General features: G+C 33.1%; 1 protein-coding gene across 13 annotated transcripts in view; it reads right to left on the bottom strand.

Moving 5' to 3' along the window:
• Positions 1 to 20,717, bottom strand: part of LOC106878239 (ral GTPase-activating protein subunit beta) — a 139,455-nt gene that overhangs the window by 84,775 nt on the left and 33,963 nt on the right. For 11 of the 13 annotated variants that reach the window (XM_089349107.1, XM_089349104.1, XM_089349110.1 and 8 more), the window contains one exon: positions 1,508 to 1,741. In XM_089349107.1, coding sequence (XP_089205233.1) covers positions 1,508 to 1,741 — 234 coding nt within the window. Of the gene's footprint in view, positions 1 to 1,507; positions 1,763 to 20,717 lie in introns of all 13 variants that reach the window. The other 2 variants (XM_089349105.1, XM_089349115.1) reach the window with 1 other exon arrangement.

Here is a 20,717-nt window from a genome sequence, read left to right as displayed (position 1 = left end):
CCCCTCCCCACAAACAATTCAGGTCTAGAAAAATATATTGTGACAGTTACAGAATATAGTAAGTAATGTAACACCAATGACTATATAATCCAACCAAAATATCTGTTACACAAACATAAACAGAATTACTATTTAACCTTAACATCGTACATGTTCAAAGAAACCTCAATGTACAAATTGAAATGCAAAAGAACGAAATAAAAAATGGATTTATGAATGAAAGTTTGGTAATTGCGTTTATTTCCACCATGCGACACTTATTATTGCAAACATGTTTTAACTAACTATACACACACACAAATACATTGATATATATATATGTTTCAAGTTGTAGCTGTAATTAAAAGGGACAAGCCTTGTCATATTCTGTGTGAAGTTGAGTCTCCCTGAGAACTACGTTAATGTTATGCATGTCTGTGGAGTACTCAGCCATTTGTGAGTTAATTTTATCCTTGTATGGTAATGAAAACTGAAATTGACAATTGTGTGTATGCATGAACTTTTCTTTGGATTTATGGATCTGCTGTCTCTCTCACTTTCTCTTTCACTTCTTTTGTGTCCTTCTTCTCTCCTGCTTTTGATTTAACGATGTCTATATGTATCTATGTATCTACTTCTCTTGCGATGTGATAAACATTTAAAAACACAAAATGAACGCTGTCACCACTCACTGTCTCTTTCACTCTCTCACTTTTTCTCTCTTTCTCACGTCCTCTCTGATACATTTAAAAACACAAAAGGAACACCATCACCGCTCACTGTCTCTTTCACTCTCTCTCTGACTTCCTTTCTGTCCTCCTCTCTCTCGCTTTGCCACTTTTTTTAAGTAAGTGTGATGCACACAACAGGTACGTACAAAAACAAAAAGTTAGCGTATTAATATTATTGATAAATGCCCTAATGCAGTACCAGGCCAGGCACTGGCTCTTATGGCTTTTGATCTTAAATGATTAAAAGTGTTATCATGTACATGTTTTGTCTTGATATAAAAGATAGACTACAGCCAACAATCTGCTCAATACCACAGATTTGCTCGTCAGTTGTTTGACCATAACCAGTTGAGCATGTCCCTTAGTGGCTGACAAGTGCATCTTTGATCACAAGTAGAGTAGTTGGGGAGCATCATAACCATGTGTTGAGAGGAACCCTTTGGGATTTGGATAATTCACCACTGGAAACATGAGTTCATCATCCTTAAACTGTCATTCAGAAACTTTTTGAGCAGGATAGGCTGCACAACCTGAAGTAAATTCTAAATAGGCTGTTTATCTTGACATGAGATCACCATGTTGCACGCATATGGCTGTGATGCATGTACCTGGTGTATTCTTATGAGATGGGTAGTCATGATGGGTATATTGGGCTTCATATATTTGTACTCCAGTGTCTCTTTGATGGCATGCACTACTCTCTCATTCAATAATAATAACAATAATAATAATAGGTGTAATATTTACTTACAATTTTTTTAAAAGGCAAAAGATATTGAGAAGAATATTCAACTTACATATTTGTAATTCAGGATAACTGGGTCCATACATGATCTTGAGCAAACGCGATAACAGTGCATGGTTGATGCGATGCCACTGTTGGACAAGGGCATCATGATGGCGCCAATCAACACACATATTACGGAAAGTCTTCCATAAGGAAGGGGATGGAAAACATCGAGCACATGCTAAAATCCAGATCTCGAAAAGAACACTTAGGACTCGTTCACACAGATGTTCGGCAATGTCAGCTGATGAAGAAAAGAAAAAAACTGCTGACAATATATTTTGAATAAACATTAAAGTAAGTTCAACATAATGAGATTTAGTTTGGTTAATATCTGTTTGGCTCTCTTGGTGACCATATTAGTCTGATGAATGTTCTCCCATTAAAATAGGAAGATTTTCACCAGAAAGTTACTTTACCCTTTGCCTGTCCAAAACATTTTCATAAGTTTGTCCTAAATGCCCATGCTTGTTTTCAGACTTTTAGTTAGCCTTTGTTTCATACATTCTGAGTAATATAAAGGTTTCCTTTCATAAGTCTCAAGTTACTCTGGTAGTTGAAAAAAAATTGAGAATGTGTATCATAAATGCATGGATGCCAGTGATATAAGCCGTGTGTGTCACGTGTGATACACAGAACAGGCATAAGGTTAATAATAAAATAAAGCTTTGATAGTATTTTCAATAATATTAGTAAACTATGCACATAACAGCACTTTAACATTACACAATCATCAATTTAATGTTTATACACATATTTGTTTTAGGCTGACATGGACAAGCTAAGTTTGTTCACTTCATCTATAACTATCAAACAGTTATGTTGTACTGCGACTAAAGTAGTTTGATAATATCTTTTGATTTGCAGAGTTAAATTGGAGAATTTTCAGCAATAGCTTTTTAGTATTAATTTAATACAGTAAAAAGTTATTTACAATGTTTTATTTAATTTAGCAGAAAACCACTTTCATAGAAATAAGGATCAAACTTGGCTATGTGATCAAGAAGTTGACACCACAACCATGTGAGTTTGATTTCACTGTGGAGCACCTTGAGTGTCTTCTATTATAGCCTTGGGTTGTCTAAAATCTTACAAAAGAAATTTAGTAAACAGAAACTGTGCACAAGTTCTTCAAATACGTATGCTAATTCTGATATATTGTGACCCTTTATATCCCATAACTTAGTAGTTTATTGAAAAGAAATCAATAATATAAGCCTTAGACCAAAATAAGTACAGGGGTCAATATGATTGACTAAGCTCTTGAAGGTGGTACCCCAGCATAGCTGCAGTCTAATGACTGAAACTAGAGGTAAAATATAAGAATCAGATATATAATAATAATGATACCTTCGTATTTAATTCAATTTTACTTAACTGATATGATTAAACCATGCTTTCAAGATATGAAATAGTTATGAACTTACTAAAATACAAGTTTGTTTTAGACTGATTAAGCAATTACAAGTTTATATAGAACTGGTTCAAGTATTTCCTTAATTCTATCCCTTCTCCTACAGGTTCACACAATAGTTGTGAGGCAAAGATGTAAAATAACTCTACAAACAATATTCAGTTTATCAAAAAATAGTTTAAGTCAAGATCAAATGAGATTAATTTATTTCACAGAACTGTTTAAGTACAAAATACATATATAGAAGAATTAATATTTCTTGCAATTTAATAGGAAAAGTAACAATCTAAAGTTCATTTCCTCAACTGATACTAAAAAATTATTCATGGATGATGAGGCACTTAGCTGAATACATAGTGAAGTAGACTCCTGTGTCATATTGAACATCACTTCAACACCACTGGATGCTATTTGCTTAAAAACTAAATAGAAATGTTGAATCTGTTTAGCTTAAAAGTAGTATAATCAAATGACTGTATGTTCTATTACATTATAATTCACAGTTTTAATGGTAATGAAAGATAATTGGTGAGAATCCTATGAGGTAATAACAATAGTGATAGAAGGCTAGGTTTTATCAACTGAGTAGTTTTAATGAAAAATATTTGTCAATAAATCATTGAGTTAATTCTTTTTGGAATAAAATCTTCCAAACATTATTTTCAAGACTGATGTAAACATGTTTGTATATTACTGAACTGATGCTTTGTGGCTTTCTTAAAAATGTCAAGAGAGATACACTGTTGTGGTATCTTGTTGCCTTCTCTGGGTAGGCATGAAGCCAAAGATTGCGTAGTGTAGATAAAAGTTAAATGCAATGTTCACAAACCTACATGAGTCAAATAAAATGGAAATAAAATGGTATAAAGAGCAGTTCAAGTAATCAGCTTAACAGGAAACAACCTTTGTATTATATGGTGATTGTCAACACTTAATAACTAAATATTTCATACAGTTACGTCTTTACATCAAGTGGGGATCTTAAGACACTGTTGATTCTTGTTCATCACAGAGTAGGAAACCACTCTTTGTTTACACTTCCATATATTTATTGAGCTTTGCAAAGTTTAAAAAGGAGTAAAAAATTTGAAATACATGATACATGCTTATACAGGTTAAACTAATACTTTTATAATCATACTTACTAAATCATTTTACTATATTTATTGTGGCACTGAAGATACAAGAGTAAACTTTCACATTCATTTCTTCAAATTAATATAGCTTTTTAATACAAACAACAAATAAGAAAATAGAAATACCTCCAACCAATATCCAAAACGAATCTACTTGCATGTGTGAGAAAAACAATATACATACATTATATATGCATCATCATTTAACATCGACCTTAAATGATGATTATAATATACATATATATATATATATATATATATATATATATATATATATATATATATATATAAATATATATATATATAGTCTGATGATGCTTAGCTGAAACAACAGTGGCCATGTAAGAGTATATGAACAAATACATTTACACAGTATGCAGTGTTCAACATTCAGTTCTTTCTTAACCATGCAAGAAGATCATATCTTTGATATCTAATATCAATGTCTTTCTAATTTTTTTTTTGTCAGCATCCTCGTGTGTGTGTGTGTGTGTGTGTGTGTGTGTGTGTGTGTGTGTGTGCGCGTGTGCATGTGCACACGTACCTGCATGCACACACGTAATCTTAATATCTAGCCAATAACATCAATGCCAAAAACAGATTCATGTGAATAATATAAATTGATTGATGATATTCTGAAATACAAAGTATAGATCAACTAAACCTTCACCACCAATGTCAATTAAGAAAATAAAAATTATAAATTATTAGTAGTAGTAGTGTTATGACTTTTGGAAGCAACCCTGTCACCAGTTGAAGCAATAGTCTTAAGCTATTTGCAAGAAATGCTTTGAAAATAAGTAGTATTAGCAAAGTTATTTTTTCATGATTATGAAAATGATAGAAATATAAAGTAAATGAAGAAATGAACAAATAACAACAAAAATATAACAGTAATAATAAAAGATAATTAGCTATATAAATTCTTGGAATAAGTAAAACATCTTTTAGATGTATATCATTTTTAACCTACATTTTTAATACCAACACACTTCTATTTCTAGCCCACATACTATGCTATCTCCTCACTGTCTTTTTCTGCTATTACTATTATTACTATAAAAGCCTCTACTCTTCAGAGAGGGTTAGTTGTATACCCATGATATACCCATCATCCAGTACCTATACTGTCTTCCCTATCAATGTCCTATTCCAACCAATATAAGGCAAGCCTTCCTCCCTAGGATATAAACCATTTGGAATTCCATCATTTCCCCTAGCCATCAACTTCAAACTGATTATCAGTTAACAGTCTGTATACACACTGAGTGTGTATATGCTGAAAGTCTTTTAAAGTGTGGTCTTTGTCTTGAGAAAGCATCTCTTACAGACATAGTGTTAGATACACAGAAAAATAACAGCAGCAGGCAAAGGTTGCCCAGCATCAGTGGTAGAATTGCTGGAATCAGTTTTCTGTTGCTATTTTTCTGTTTTTAACATTAAACATCTATAAGAGAGGTTTTTTCAAGATGACTACCACACTTTAAAAGGCCTTCAATATATACAAATTTTAAGTATGTATACAGATTGCAAATTTTGAATTAATACTGCTTCCATCGCTAATAATGAATGACTATCAAGCACATTATCTGACCAGTCACAGAGCCTTTATAAAAGTCGTGGGTATAGCACTCCCCTTCTGAATAAACCATGTTTTAACAGTTCTTATCATTCCAAACCCCTCATGTGAGTGAAAAGATAAAATCTCAACACAAAAATGAGAAACTGTAAAATACCCAGCACCTCATTAAGTCAATGTTTATGTTTGTGTGTAAGTGTGCATGTGTAGAACTATTTCAGCTGGCTTAACACATCAAAAACAACATTATCATATCAGTTGTTCGCCGTCCCATATTTCCTTTCCTTATGGTTAGGCAATTAATATTAAAAAAAAAACAAAAAAAAACCAGAAAATTAGATAGTTTACTTATGATAATTGCGACACTGTAATTAATTTTGAAACATAATTGCTTCAAGCAAACATCTTGAATTAAAATAGTGTGTATAGAAAAGACTTCATATAACAGGTTATGAGTTTAATATTACATGTGTTTTATACATATACTGGGTCATCCCATAAATAATGCAGTTTTTTCAATTGCATGAAGTAAAAGTTGGAGGAGTAAGCGATAAACTACCTGCATCAACTTGCTATAAAAGCAGGTAATTTTACCTTGTATGTATTCTTAGTGTGAGTTTTGAAGAGTGCAATTTGATTTTAACAGTTAGTTTTTCAAAGCTATAATGGAAGTGACAAAGGAGCATATTCAGCATATTTTGCTTTATGATTTCAATAAAGGCAACAAAGCGACAGAAAGTGTGAGGAATATTAATGCAGTATACGGGGATCAGACAATAAGTGTAAGCCAGCTTCAACAGTGGTTCCAGAAATTCTGAGCTGGAAACTACAGCCTAGAAGATGAGCCTCATCCTGGAAGATTTGTAGAGCTCAACAAGGACATCCTGCAAACCCTGGTGGACAAAAATCCCATAGTAATTGTTGAGGAACTAACAGAGAAGCTTGAATTTAGTCATTCAACCATTCATTGACACCTGTGTGCGTGCTGTCGGAAAAGTCAGCAAATTGGGTCAATGGGTTCCTCACAAACTTTCCGAGTCTAATCATGCGCAGAGAGTGAATGTGTGCTCTTCTTTGCTGTCACATCTCATGAATGAACCTTTTTTGGACTGAATAGTGACTGGTGACAAGAAATAGGTTCTCTATAAAAATGTCAAGCAATGTAGGGAAAGGAGAAACACTGATTCCCCAGGCTAAAGAAGGTTTTCATCCACATAAGGTGTTGTTATCTGTTTGGTTGGATATGAAAGGTTTAATCCATTTTGAACTTTTAAACCCATAATTAAACAATAACAAAGGAGAACTACTGTGAGCAGCTTGAGCGGCTTAAGTCAGCACTAGAAGAAAAACGACCAACTTTGGTTTCAAGACAAAAGGTGTTCTTCCATCAGGATAATGTTTAGCCACATACAGAAACAATGACATTCCTAAGGCTGGAGCAGTTTGAATAGGAGACAATGCCCCAACCACCATATTTGCGAGACATTGCCCATCTGATTATCATTTATTCTGCAGTCTTTAAAATCGTTTGGACAGAAAAAATATGAATTGTGTAGACGAGGTCAGAACAGTAGTGGAGGAGTATTTTTCACCACGGACAAGTGAATTTTGGAAGAGGAACCTTGCAAGTCTATCAAATAGATGGAAGAACATTGTAGAAAATGAAGGAGAGTATATTTTAGATTAAAAAATTAATAACTTTGGTTATATTTATTTTGAAAAATAAAAGTATAAAAAAACTGCATTATTTATGGGATGACCATCTCTCTCTCTCTCTCTCTTTTTTTATATATATATATATATATATATATATATATATATACACACACACATATATATGTATACACACACACACATACATATACATATATCCATACAATATATATCAGATAAATATTTCAGATGTACTGATAATAAAGTGAAACATAAATGGAGATGTGGAGAAGTTTTAACACACTACATATTTTTGGTATAGTGGAATTTTAAAAACTACAATATGTATGTGTACACGCACACACATATATACATATAAAAACTCAATTTATATCATTAAATTTATTCAATTTACTAACTGTTAACTAATATGAATGAGGAAATTATCAAAAATCATATAATAAGTAAATGATGTCCAATTAAACATGAAAATAGGTGTATGAATTGTACAGTAATCATATAAATACTAGATGTCAACACCTGTGGAATCTCATGTAAATAATGTCTGGGAATCAACAAAGAACAATCACAAGACAAATGAGATATCAATATGAAATTACTAACAAAATCTTAAACTAAATGATTGATACACAGTTTCCAAACCTAACTGTCTAAAACTACTTCGCCATAAAATAAAACTACATACAGTGTGTGTGTGGGGGGGGGGGGTAAATATTCATACATGTCAAAATTCTTTATTTATTTAATTTCTAATGAACATAAATGGGTTATACCAATACTATATTTGCATACACAAGCATAAACTAAGAATATGCAAAAAAAACTAATAAATTATAGTAACTAATGAATTTATATACAATTATAAATATTTAGAGGTGAAAAAAGGTATTCATACAGAACATAAATAACTGACAATTCTGATTTAATACTTCGTAGCATAACCATTATTCAGTTCCACTTCAACCAATCTCTTCTTGTAGTTCTTAATCAATGACTCGCATGTTTCTTTAGGAATTTTTGCCCATTCTTCTTGACAATTTTTTTTCAAATCTGGAATGCACGTTGGGGCTCTTGAATGAATCTTAATTTTCAAATAACACAAATTTTCAATGGGGTCCAAGTCAGGTGACTGGCATGGCCATTCTAATAATTTTATATTGTGGTTGACAATCCATTTTATGGTAGATTTCACCGTGTGCTTAAGGTCGTTATCCTGTTGTAAAACCCACTCTTCACAAAGCTGGGGCTTTTCTACAGAATCCCATAAATTATTGTTCAAAATATTTTGGTACATCTCTGCATTCATTCTACCATCTATTACATGTAAATTGCCAGTGTCATTTGCAGAGAAACACCCCGACACCATGATGTTGCCACCTCCAAACTTTACAGTAGGAATTGAGTTTTTCGGCAAATAGGCGGGTACCATCTTTCCTCCAAAGATAGCTGCATGAATTTCGTCCAAACAATTCAATTTTTGACTCATCTGTCCAAAGAACATTTTCCCAGAATGTATCAGATTTATCTTTATGTTCATAAACAAATTTTAAATGGGCATCTCTATGCCTTTTAGTCAACAGTGGAGTTTTTCTAGGAGAGCGTGACTTCAGTTCATTCCTATGAAGTTCATTGCAGATTGTGCGTAGTGTAACACTAGTCCCTGAAGCTAACAAATCTTACAACTCCTTTCTGATGATCATTGCATTTTTTTTTTTTTTTATTCTTCGCTTCATTTTTCTTAAAGATCTAGGGGAGGGGAAATCTTGCATGGTGCACCGGATCTTACTCTATTTTCAACAGTTCCCGATTTTTTATATCTTTGAATAAATGAAGATATAGTAGAAAATGGAATACAAAGGGTCTCTGATGTTTTTCTGTAACTTTTACCTGCTTTCCACTGTTCAATAATTAAGTTTTTCCCTGAATTTGTGAGTTCTTTACTTTTCGCCATTATTATGACACTACTTTATGTTGTCTCAGTGCTGAATGAAGAAACTAACGTTTTGACACTTAAAAATGACCACTGATAAGATTATTGGAACAAACGAGAAAGTTCTAGTAAAAAAAAAATTATTTTAACAGTATTTTGTGGAATAGAAACTCATAAATTTATTCTGCACGAATACTTTTTTCACCCCTAAATATTTATAATTGTATATAAATTCATTAGTTACTATGATTTATTAGTTTCTTTTGCATATTCTTAGTTTATGCATGTGTATGCAAATATAGTATTGGTATATCCCATTTATGTTCATTAGAAATTAAATAAATAAAGAATTTTGACATGTACGAATATTTATTTCCCCCCCCCCCCACACACTGTATATACGTGGAGACGTGGCTGTGTGGTAAGAAGCTTGCTTCCCAACCACATGGTTCCAAGTTCAGTCTGACTGCATGACATCTTGTGCACACATCTACAATAGCCTTGGGCCAACCAAAGCCATACAAGTGGATTTGGCAGAAAGAAGCCCCGACCAAAGCCTTGTGAGTGGATTTGGTAGACGGAAACTGAAAAGAAGCCCATTGTATACATATATATATATGTATTGTATATACATGTATATATCTATGTGTGTGTGTCTTTGTGTCTGTGTTTATCCCCCCCACCACTGCTTGGCAACCGGTGTTGGTGTGTTTATGTCCCTGCAACTTAGTGGTTTCGGTAAAAGTGAGCAATAGAATAAGTACTAGGCTTAAAAATCCACAGTCAAATGGCTGAAAAAGATAAAAGATCACCCTTGGCTAGTACAAAAACTCATAGGCAACTGATCAGAGTGAATGCCTGACACAAATTCTTGCAACCGACTCACATAAATAGTTCCCTCCACTTTGTTAAATCTGGCAAGTTGTTAGGAAGAATAAGTAACATCAAACTTCTTAAAAGATTTTCAAGTTATGTTTTTAATTAGGCACACAAACACACGACAGATTTTTAATATAAATAATATTTTAGACGTTATAAGCATCAACCAGTGCTTGTAATATCATCCAGCATCACGAATACACACATGCACAGTATATAAACATACATATATACACATTTGAAGCTGATGTTTACAGTCTTCACTACATCACTATGTGAGTTCTTTTGCTTTATTTGTATACCCAGACACACATACATATATATATTCATACATACACACACACACACACACACACATATATATTCTTTTACTCTTTTACTTGTTTCAGTCAGTTGACTGCGGCCATGCTGGAGCACCGCCTTTAGTCGAGCAAATTGACCCCCAGGACTTATTCTTTGTGAGCCTAGTACTTATTCTATCAGTCTCTTTTTGCCGAACCACTAAGTTACAGGGATGTAAACACACCAGCATCGGTTGCCAAGCGATGTTGGGGGGACAAACACAGACACACAAAGACACACACACACACACACACACATATATATATACATACATATATATATACATACATATATACGACAGGCTTCTTTCAGTTTCCGTCTACCAAATCCACTCACAAGGCTTTGGTCGACCCGAGGCTATGGTAGAAGACACTTGCCCAAGGTGCCACGCAGTGGGACTGAACCCGGAACCATGTGGTTGGTAAGCAAGCTACTTACCACACAGCCACTCCTGCGGTTATATATATATATATATATACACATATACATAAATACACACACACACACAGAATTGTGATGTAAGTCAGCTCAATACTGAGTATGGCCATTCTTTGTTAATGAACTGCAAACTAAAGATGTCTATTCAGCACAGTTGATCTGCAGCTTTTGCCACAGCTACCACATACATGTTTCTTCTCATTTAAATGAAATGCAGAATCATGTCAATCGTTATTCTATTCAGGCATGTGTTTTCACAAACCACTAATAGCAAAACAACATTCATTACATGATTAGCTGATATATATATATATTATATATATATATATATATATATATATATATGTATGTGTGTGTGAGTTCTTTTATTCTTTTACTTGTTTTAGTCATTTGACTGTGGCCATGCTGGAGCACTGCCTTTTAGTCGATCTGATCAACTCCAGGACTTATTCTTTATAAACCTAGTACTTATTCTATCGATCTCTTTAGCCGAACCGCTAAGTTATGGGGACGTAAACACACCAGCATCGGTTGTCAAGCGATGTTGGGGGGACAAACACAGACACACAAACATATACACACACATACATATATATATATGTATATACATATATATGACGGGCTTCTTTCAGTTTCCATCTACCAAATCCACTTACAAGGCTTTGGACGGCCCGAGACTATAGCAGAAGACACTTGCCCAAGGTGCCATGCAGTGGGACTGAACCCAGAACTATGTGATTGGTGAGCAAGCTACTTACCACTCCTACGTTTATGTGTGTGTGTATATGTCTATATATACACACACACATGCAACACAAACACATATATACACAGACATCTCAAAAGTAAACAGACACCCCACCATTACACAATTCAGTCTGTGAATAGTAGTAGTAGTAGTTGCATGGGGGGATATGGGGCATGTGCTGTAACAGCATGTCACTGCATCCATCATTTGTTGGTGATCCCCCAACTCCTAGCAGATGACCCATCTGCACCATTCAGGGGGACGACCCTTCATCCCATGGGTCTGTTTTTGGTAACTCAGTGTTGATGAGGGATTTTATGAGGTCAGAGTGCAAATCTTACCTCAATCTCATTTAGTTGCCTTTTTACGACACAGGAAATGTTGCATCTATTCTTTGGCATACTGGTCCACACACACACAGCACTAGAGCAATGTGAAATGAAGTGTTTTGCTCAAGAATACAACACACCACCTGGTCTGAGAATCGAATCGGCAATCTGATGTTGAAATCACGATTGCCAGATCATAGGTTTAATTCCCAACTGGACAGTATGTTGCGCTCTTCAGCAAAACACTTCATATCAAATTGCGTTAGTGCTGTGTGGAGACTGGCATGCCAAAGAAATATCTGTGAAGATACTGCTTAATTAGCACAGTGCCTAAATCAGTCATGTCATTAAAAAAATGTTCAAGGAGGTCTACTAAATACTACACTAAGTATTTAAATGCATCAAATAACATTACTTTGTTTCTAAAAATAATATACACACACAAATGTACATGCATACACACACACACACACACACAAATGTACATGTATACACACACACACACACATTCTCTCCCTGTTTATTTTCTATTCCTTTCTGTTGAAGAGCGTAGGCTCAAAACGTAAAAGACTTTTTCATTTTTCCTGAGCATCAAACTAATACACTTGCTTGTTGTTCATACACCTGTCTTTGTCTTTTGTTTTTATATAAATTTCAACTATATATATATATATATATATATATATATATATATATATATGAATAAAACAAATTCAATTTTAAGAATGACCATTGCTTGTTAGTGAGCTGTAAACCAATATCTATAAAATGATTGGCAAACACGTGTTTCTTCAGATGGTGAAAATTTATTAGCTTGTTTTGGTTCATGTACTATTATGTTGCTAACAAGCCCAGCCTTAGAAAGACAACATTTGAAAGAAATGTTACTATTCATAGGAGTTCCTTTCCTTAAAATTTATTTTAATTTCAAATGTTTAATGGATACACTCTCTCTACTCTTTTACTCCTTTATTTGTTTCAGTCATTTGACTGCGGCCATGCTGGAGCACCGCCTTTAGTTGAGCAAAACGACCCCGGGACTTATTCTTTGTAAGCCTAGTACTTATTCTATCGGTCTCCTTTGTCGAACCGCTAAGTGACGGGGACGTAAACACACCAGCATCGGTTGTCAAGCAATGCTAGGGGGACAAACACAGACACACAAACACACACACACAAACACACACACACAAACACACACACACACACACACACACACATATATATATATATATATATATATATACATATATACGACGAGCTTCTTTCAGTTTCCGTCAACCAAATCCACTCACAAGGCTTTGGTCGGCCCAAGGCTATAGTAGAAGACACTTGCCCAAGGTGCCATACAGTGGGACTGAACCCGGAACCATGTGGTTGGTAAGCAAGCTACTTACCACACAGCCACTCCTGCGACTCTGTATATTTTTTCTTTATGATGCACAGTATAAGTTCTCAATATTCTCCATGAATACTAGTTTTCTTTCAATCTGATTTAAAGCAGCCCTGAACTTCATTTTCCTCCCAGAAATTAGCTCTCCATAGAGTAGAAACTTTGGAATTTCTATCATCTTCCACATTAACTGCATGGACAACTCAATTCAGCCTGGTATGCTGTAGATACATACTCTTACCTGTATGTATGTATACATACATACATTTTATTCTTTTACTTGTTTCAGTCATTTGACTGTGGCTATGCTGGAGCACCGCTTTTAGTCAAACAAATCAACCCCAGGACTTATTCTTTGTAAGAGTAGTACTTATTCTTTCGGTCTCTTTTGCCAAACCACCAAGTTATGGAGACATAACCACACCAACATCAGTTGTCAAGCAATGGTGTAGGGACAAACTCAGATACACAAATACATATATATATATATATATATATATATATATATATATATAAGTTCAAAAAAACACAAAAAACAATAACAAAAAAACAACAAAGTGAGGACGTGATACGGATAGTGTTATTGGACGCTCGGGAAAGGAAAGATAGAGTGTATGACGTTTCGGGCGTAGCCCTTCGTCGGAAAGATGGAAGGTTCGGAGAAAGGAAAAACGGAGAAAGATATATATATATATATATATATATATCAATTAAATATAAGGATAAAATTTATATAGGATTTTATCAAGTAGCCAGCATGTAAAACCAATAAAGGTAAAAAATTAATACTAAGTATAATTTTTTAAAATACATTATTACATTAAAGGCTGTTACTATCTATAAGTAAAGCTATATGTTGAAAATGGATGCTAAAATCAGCCGTTAATGTAATAATATATATATATATATATATACATACACACGATGGGTTTCTTTCAGTTTCCATCTACCAAATCCACTCACAAGACTCTGGTCGGCCTGAAACTACAGTAGAAGATGCTTGCCCAAGATGCCATGCAGTGGGACTGAACCTGGAACTATGTGGTTGGGAAGCCTGACTATGAATTCTCATTTGTACCTATCATCATAGGTGCATTAGGTTATATGCCAATAGATTTGCACAAGAACATAAAAATATTCGGTTTCATGGAGAAAGTGCAATAGAAACTGATGCGGATTCTCTAAATCCAATCTATTAGCAGTAAGTCATTCCAAAAATTCTCCATTTGAGATTCTTATAGGAACAGAGGCACACACACTTCTGTGTATGTATCAACATTTCAACGAACACATCAACTCAACCACATATGTACAAATACCAGGAACTCTCTTAACTCAAAATGCTTTGTTGCTTTGTTAGCAACTGGCTTGAACTCTCTCAAGAAGGACTTAAATAATACATAGATATATAAGTATGTGTGTAAGTATTATACAAATGTATGCTTTGTGCTTATGAATAGGTAAGAACGAATATATTTTAGCAATGAAATTTGAGTTTTTTTTAACATTTCTTTTTCAATGTAAGATTCTAGCACCAAGCTTTTTTACACATAATAAAAGAGAGTTGATATCATATCTGGAATATAGTAAATGTATTGCATATATAATGAGGTTATTTATTTAAATGTTGAGAGAGAGAGAGAGAGAGAGAGAGAGAGAGAGCTGAATAAAAGGAAAATGATAATTATTCAAGCTGCAATTAAAAGATTATAGGTTAGTTAATTGCAATAATACTAACAGATGTGTCAACACTGACTGCAGAAATTGTTCACAAGACCCATGTAAATAAAAAGCAAAAATAAGTTTGAAGAGTATCTCAACTGAAGAGAGCAAATAAATTATATATATATATATATATATATATATATATATATATATATATATATGTATGTACTATGACAATAACAACAAAAAAAACATCGATAAACTTGACCAGAGTGAAATAAAAATAGCATTCCAACCATTGAAGCCACACAGATTAATTACAATTAAGGGTCGTACTTTGTTTATTATTATTTTCCAGTAAGAGAATAGTTAACAGATTAGATGTAGTTCCATGGGAGACAGACTGGTTGGTGTTAAACAGAAACATGTGACATGCAGCTCAGTGAAGGGAAAAGGAAATTGTACTCACACATGTGTGCCTGTACATATACACACACGTGTGTGTAAATACTTGTATGTATTCACGTTTATACATTTGCTTATATGTGTGCATGTGTATACATTTATGTCTACACATTTATACACTATATGTATGTTTATACATTACAATATATTTATGCATGTTTAAACATTTACATGTATATATGCATGCTTATACAATTCATATATATATGTTGAAGCAGATCTTCTACAGCTGACTGCCTTTCCAGTCACCAACCTTCATCTGCTTACTTTGTTTAGAAGCAAGTAAGGGCAGCAAGAAGACAATTTGGCTGTAGAGAATTTACCTCAACAAATTTTGTCTGAACCATGCAAGCATGGAAAATTAGACGTTAAATGATGATGATGTATGCATGCTTATACAATTACATAAACATATGTTTATACATAGATATATACATATATGATTGCATGCTTATGTGTGTATGCGAGTGTATTTGTATGTATGTGTGTGTGCATATATATGTGTGTATGTATGTGTGTGTGTGTATATATATATATCTATATATATATATATATATATATATATATATATATATATATATATATATATATAAAAGTGAAGGCATGTTTTAATTTATATACACGTATATGTATATATAAATTAAAAGATGTATATTATTTGTGTAAATATATGGTCTAGTTGCACTCATGATTACCAGATTGTAATTTTGATTCTCAGATCGATTGCAGGTTGTGTTCTTGAGCAAAACACTTTATTTCACATTACTTCATTTCACATTGCTCCAGTCCACTCAGCTATAAATGAGTAACCCTGCAACAGACTAGCCTTCCAATCAGACATCTTCTAAGCATCATTAGCAGTTTCATCTGAATAATTAATATATATTTGAATAACTTAAAATAAGAAATTTCACTGATAATATGTATTTGGGTGCAAGCATGGACATATGGTTAAGAAGTCCACTTGTAAATCCTACTGCACTGCACTTTGGAGCAAGTGGCTTCAACCATAGCCTCAAGTCAACCAAAGTAATGTTAGTGAAATTTAGTAGGTAGAAACAGTAGAAATCCACCCGAAAGGCCATTCTTGGAATTGGATGGTAGACTCAGTCTACTCTCTAGTTTAAGATAAACACCTAACCCTTAGTTGCCTTTAGTAGAGTCTGCACTGCTGCTAATATTTGGGTCAAATCTGCAGTTTGAGGGTAACATCCTCCTGTCATCCTATCAGTATTCGAGACCCTGATAGAATGTCAAGGGTGCTGACCATTCTCCTTTTACTATCTAAAGTAACTATGAGAGATAGAAATATAAATACTAATGACTTCTAAGAATTACATTACAGAAGTAAAGACACTGGTTCAATCATTTATTTTGTTTTGGTCATTGGAACACAGCCATATTGGGGCACCTCCTTGAAGAATTTAGTCAAACAAATCAACCCCAGTACTTATTTTAAAATTATGAGTGTGTGTGTGTGTGTGTGTATATATATATATATATATATATATATATATAAAGAAAGAAAATGGAGAGTGTGAACACAGAAAATCAATTCATTTATATAATAGAAGTCAATTTCATGTTGCCTATAAATGTTTCAATTCCTAACTTCATTCATATTTTCATTCATGAATTTAAAAGGTAAAAGTCTCTTTAGGGCAAAAATTGACATAAATTCATTTACATTCTAAAAAGATGGAGAGTTCCTTACAGTCTGTAAGGAACTCTCCATCTTTTTAGGATGTAAATGAATTTATGTCAATTTTTGCCCTGAAGAGACTTTTATCTTTTAAATTCAAAATGCAATTTAATTGTAAAATATGAATGAAGTTAGGAATGGAAACATGCGTGGGCGACATGAAATTGACTTCTATTATATAAATGAATTGATTTTCTGTGTTCACACTCTCCATTTTTTTTATATATTGTATTAATAATTCTGTTCTCCTATAGTGGATAGATGAAAACATCTATAATGACCACTGGAACTTCATAAGTGTTAAGCACTGATGTCGAAGAAGAACCATCAATAAATACCAATACTAACACTAATTAACAAATTCCAGGAAAATGAATCAATATGAAGCTAAACCAGTGTATGCTAGGAGGAAATGCATTCCTGTTGAAAGAGCAACCCCTTTCTATCTGAAACCTCATAAATACTCTATATATATATTCATAAAACACACACACAATTACTAGAAAGAAATTCACATTTTTGAGGCTTATTGAAGTAGTCTAAGGCCACAAACACAAGCAGGAAATCTAAGCCAAAATGCGAAAAGAAACAAAATCTTATCACACTATTTCTTAAAAATGATTTACTTCAATTACAAGGTTAGATCTTTTTCTGGATACTGGAGGTTGGATATCTTAACACTGCACAAATAAAAATCATAGATAAAATACTAACAAATGATATTCTGAAAAGTAAATGTTATCAATGGAGAAGTAGTCAAAAGACATTACGTAAAGGATCAAACTATTTTATTGACTCCTGGAGGATGTAAGTGTAAGGCATTCTTGATACAGCTTAATCTGAGAGCTGCGAAGGACCAACTCATATATATATATCACTTCACACACTTTAATGAAGGAATGGAAAATATAACAATTTTCATTGTCATTTAGACAGTGTGAAAGCTGAATAGCCATCAATAAGACAGCAAAAGCAGAACAGTCTGAAAGTCTTTATCCTTTTTACATTTAGACTGGCCATATCAAGCCTCTCACACCTACCTTACAATGTCATTCTAAAACTATAAGAATCACATGGAATGGAAAATATAAGTTTTCATTGTCATTTAGACAGTGTGAGAGTTATATAGCCATCAATAAGACACAACAAAGGTAGAACAGTCTGAATGTCTTTATCCCTTTTGTATTTAAACTGGCCACATCAAGCCTCTCACACCTACCTGACAATGTCATTTTAAAACTGTAATGATCACATCAATGAAATCTCAATGCTACAAGATAATGCATGATTAATTGAAAACAATGGGAATAAATAGACTTAACATTTGACAGAGTTATCTGAATACTAAAAGGTTATATAAAGATAACAATATGGAGATATTAAATAGAAAAGCTGGTACGATATTGCTCCTTAAATGTCCTTAATTGCTATAACAGACATGGTAATTCTATTAGTAATTGAAATATCTCCAAGGTAAAGAGAAATTAGATTGGATGTGAATTCAAAGAAGCAAAACAGAATTAAAACTTTATAATTATCAACTTCTATACATAACTGCTGATGTTTTGTGTGTGTGAGTGTGTGTGTGAGTGTATGTGTGTGTGTGTGTGTGTGTGTGTGTGTGTGTGTGTGTATATATATATAATGTTGACCACTAACGTGGACATTCAATGTGCTAGAAATAGATCACATCTTGTGTCTACTAAGACCTAAATTGTTCTCAAAACAAAATTTAACGGAATACCAAAGCGTAAGCGGGCAAGACATTTAAAATTACCGAAAAAATCATTATTAAAACAGGGACTGGTTTCGAAATTAACAATCTTACCGACTGTCTGTCGTTTTGAGAACAATTTAGGTCTTAGTAGATACAAGATGTGATCTATTTCTAGCACATTGAATGTCCACGTTAGTGGTCAACGTTATATATAAAAATATACTTTAATCCCCTGAGATTGCAGATATTGTTTCTGAATCTCTTTGATTCTTTAAATGTGCTAGCTTCCTGGTAATTAATCGATATTAATTAATATATGATTTTTTACCCTATGTTTTAAGATATTAACCATAACCAAGTTCTCAAACTGGATATATGCGATGCAGTAAATATTTTCTGCAGACATATTCCTGGAATTAGCGCACCAAAACAAAGACTTTTGAATTTTACCATTAAGCTGTAATTAACAGAACCACATACACGTGCACCTATGACAGTGGGCAACTTTGTATAGGGTTCTGAGGATTATGGTTACATTACGGATCAGGCTGAAGAGAAACAGACAGTCGGTAAGATTGTTAATTTCGAAACCGGTCCCTGTTTTAATAATGATTTTTTCGGTAATTTTAAATGTCTTGCCCGCTTACGCTTTGGTATTCCGCTAAATTTTGTTTTGAGAACAATTTATGTCTTAGTAGACACAAAATGTGATCTATATCTAGCACATTGAATGTCCACGTTAGTGGTCAACGTTATATATAAAAATATACTTTAATCCCCTGAGATTGCAGATATTGTTTCTGAATCTCTTTGATTCTTTAAATGTGCTAGCTTCCTGGTAATTAATCGATATTAATTAATATATGATTTCTTACCCTATGTTTTAATATATATATATATATATATATATATATATATATATATATATATATATATATATATATATATATACAAGGGTGTATGTATTTAGTGTTCCTTTGAAGGAATGAATAGTTTTTACATAAGCAAACTCAAACCTAATACAAGAGTTTTGTTTCCAATTGAGAACAATTAATAACACAACAGATTTATGGTGCATGAGTGAAGGAGATGAACCTGAAAAATAATAAATAGGAGTATAGAAATTCCACTTTTTTTTAAATTGATAGTTGAGGTGTTACTGCTTTAAGAATATACAGAATGATAAATGAAGAATGCAAAATACAACATTTGGTTGCTCACTTTCCAAACTGTAGAAATATTTTTGATTATGAAAACTACTAATTGAAGAATAGCTATTAAATACTACTGTTTAAATATTAGACCACTATTTATAAATATTTCTTTGCTAAATAAAAGATGTGCTTGAATATGTGTGTTTCTGTGAGGTTATGTATATGTATATACACACACAGATGTCACTACAAACACACACACACATCAAAATTACTTTCACTCAAATGCTAATAGAATATATTCAGAATAACTCAATTCCCCACAGAAATAAATCTTTTCCAACCCAAACGTTTCCAATTTATATGAAACACTTGATTCTAATTATGCCTTCTAAAAACTCAAATACCAATAATTTTGACACTGCTTGCTGAACTTATTCCTTTTCCTTACAAGTAACAGTAAAAATGTTGTCAAAATTATACCATCACTACTGCACAATTTTCTGTTTGTTCATCCCCAAGAATAGTTGAAGCCTACTGACATCAACACATTCTACTTTGCTTTGCATCAGTCCAAACTTGATACTCAGGTACTTGAGGTCAAAGCTGATACAGCTTTATTTGTGATTATTTTTCTTTCTTGGTCTAATCTCTT

Source organism: Octopus bimaculoides, chromosome 3 (genome assembly GCF_046866305.1).
Source record: "Octopus bimaculoides isolate indiv1 chromosome 3, ASM4686630v1, whole genome shotgun sequence".
In the NCBI taxonomy this organism is placed as follows: Eukaryota; Metazoa; Mollusca; class Cephalopoda; order Octopoda; family Octopodidae; genus Octopus; species Octopus bimaculoides.
The sequence above is the reverse complement of the archived record's forward strand: the minus strand, read 5'-3'. Positions and strand labels throughout refer to the sequence as shown.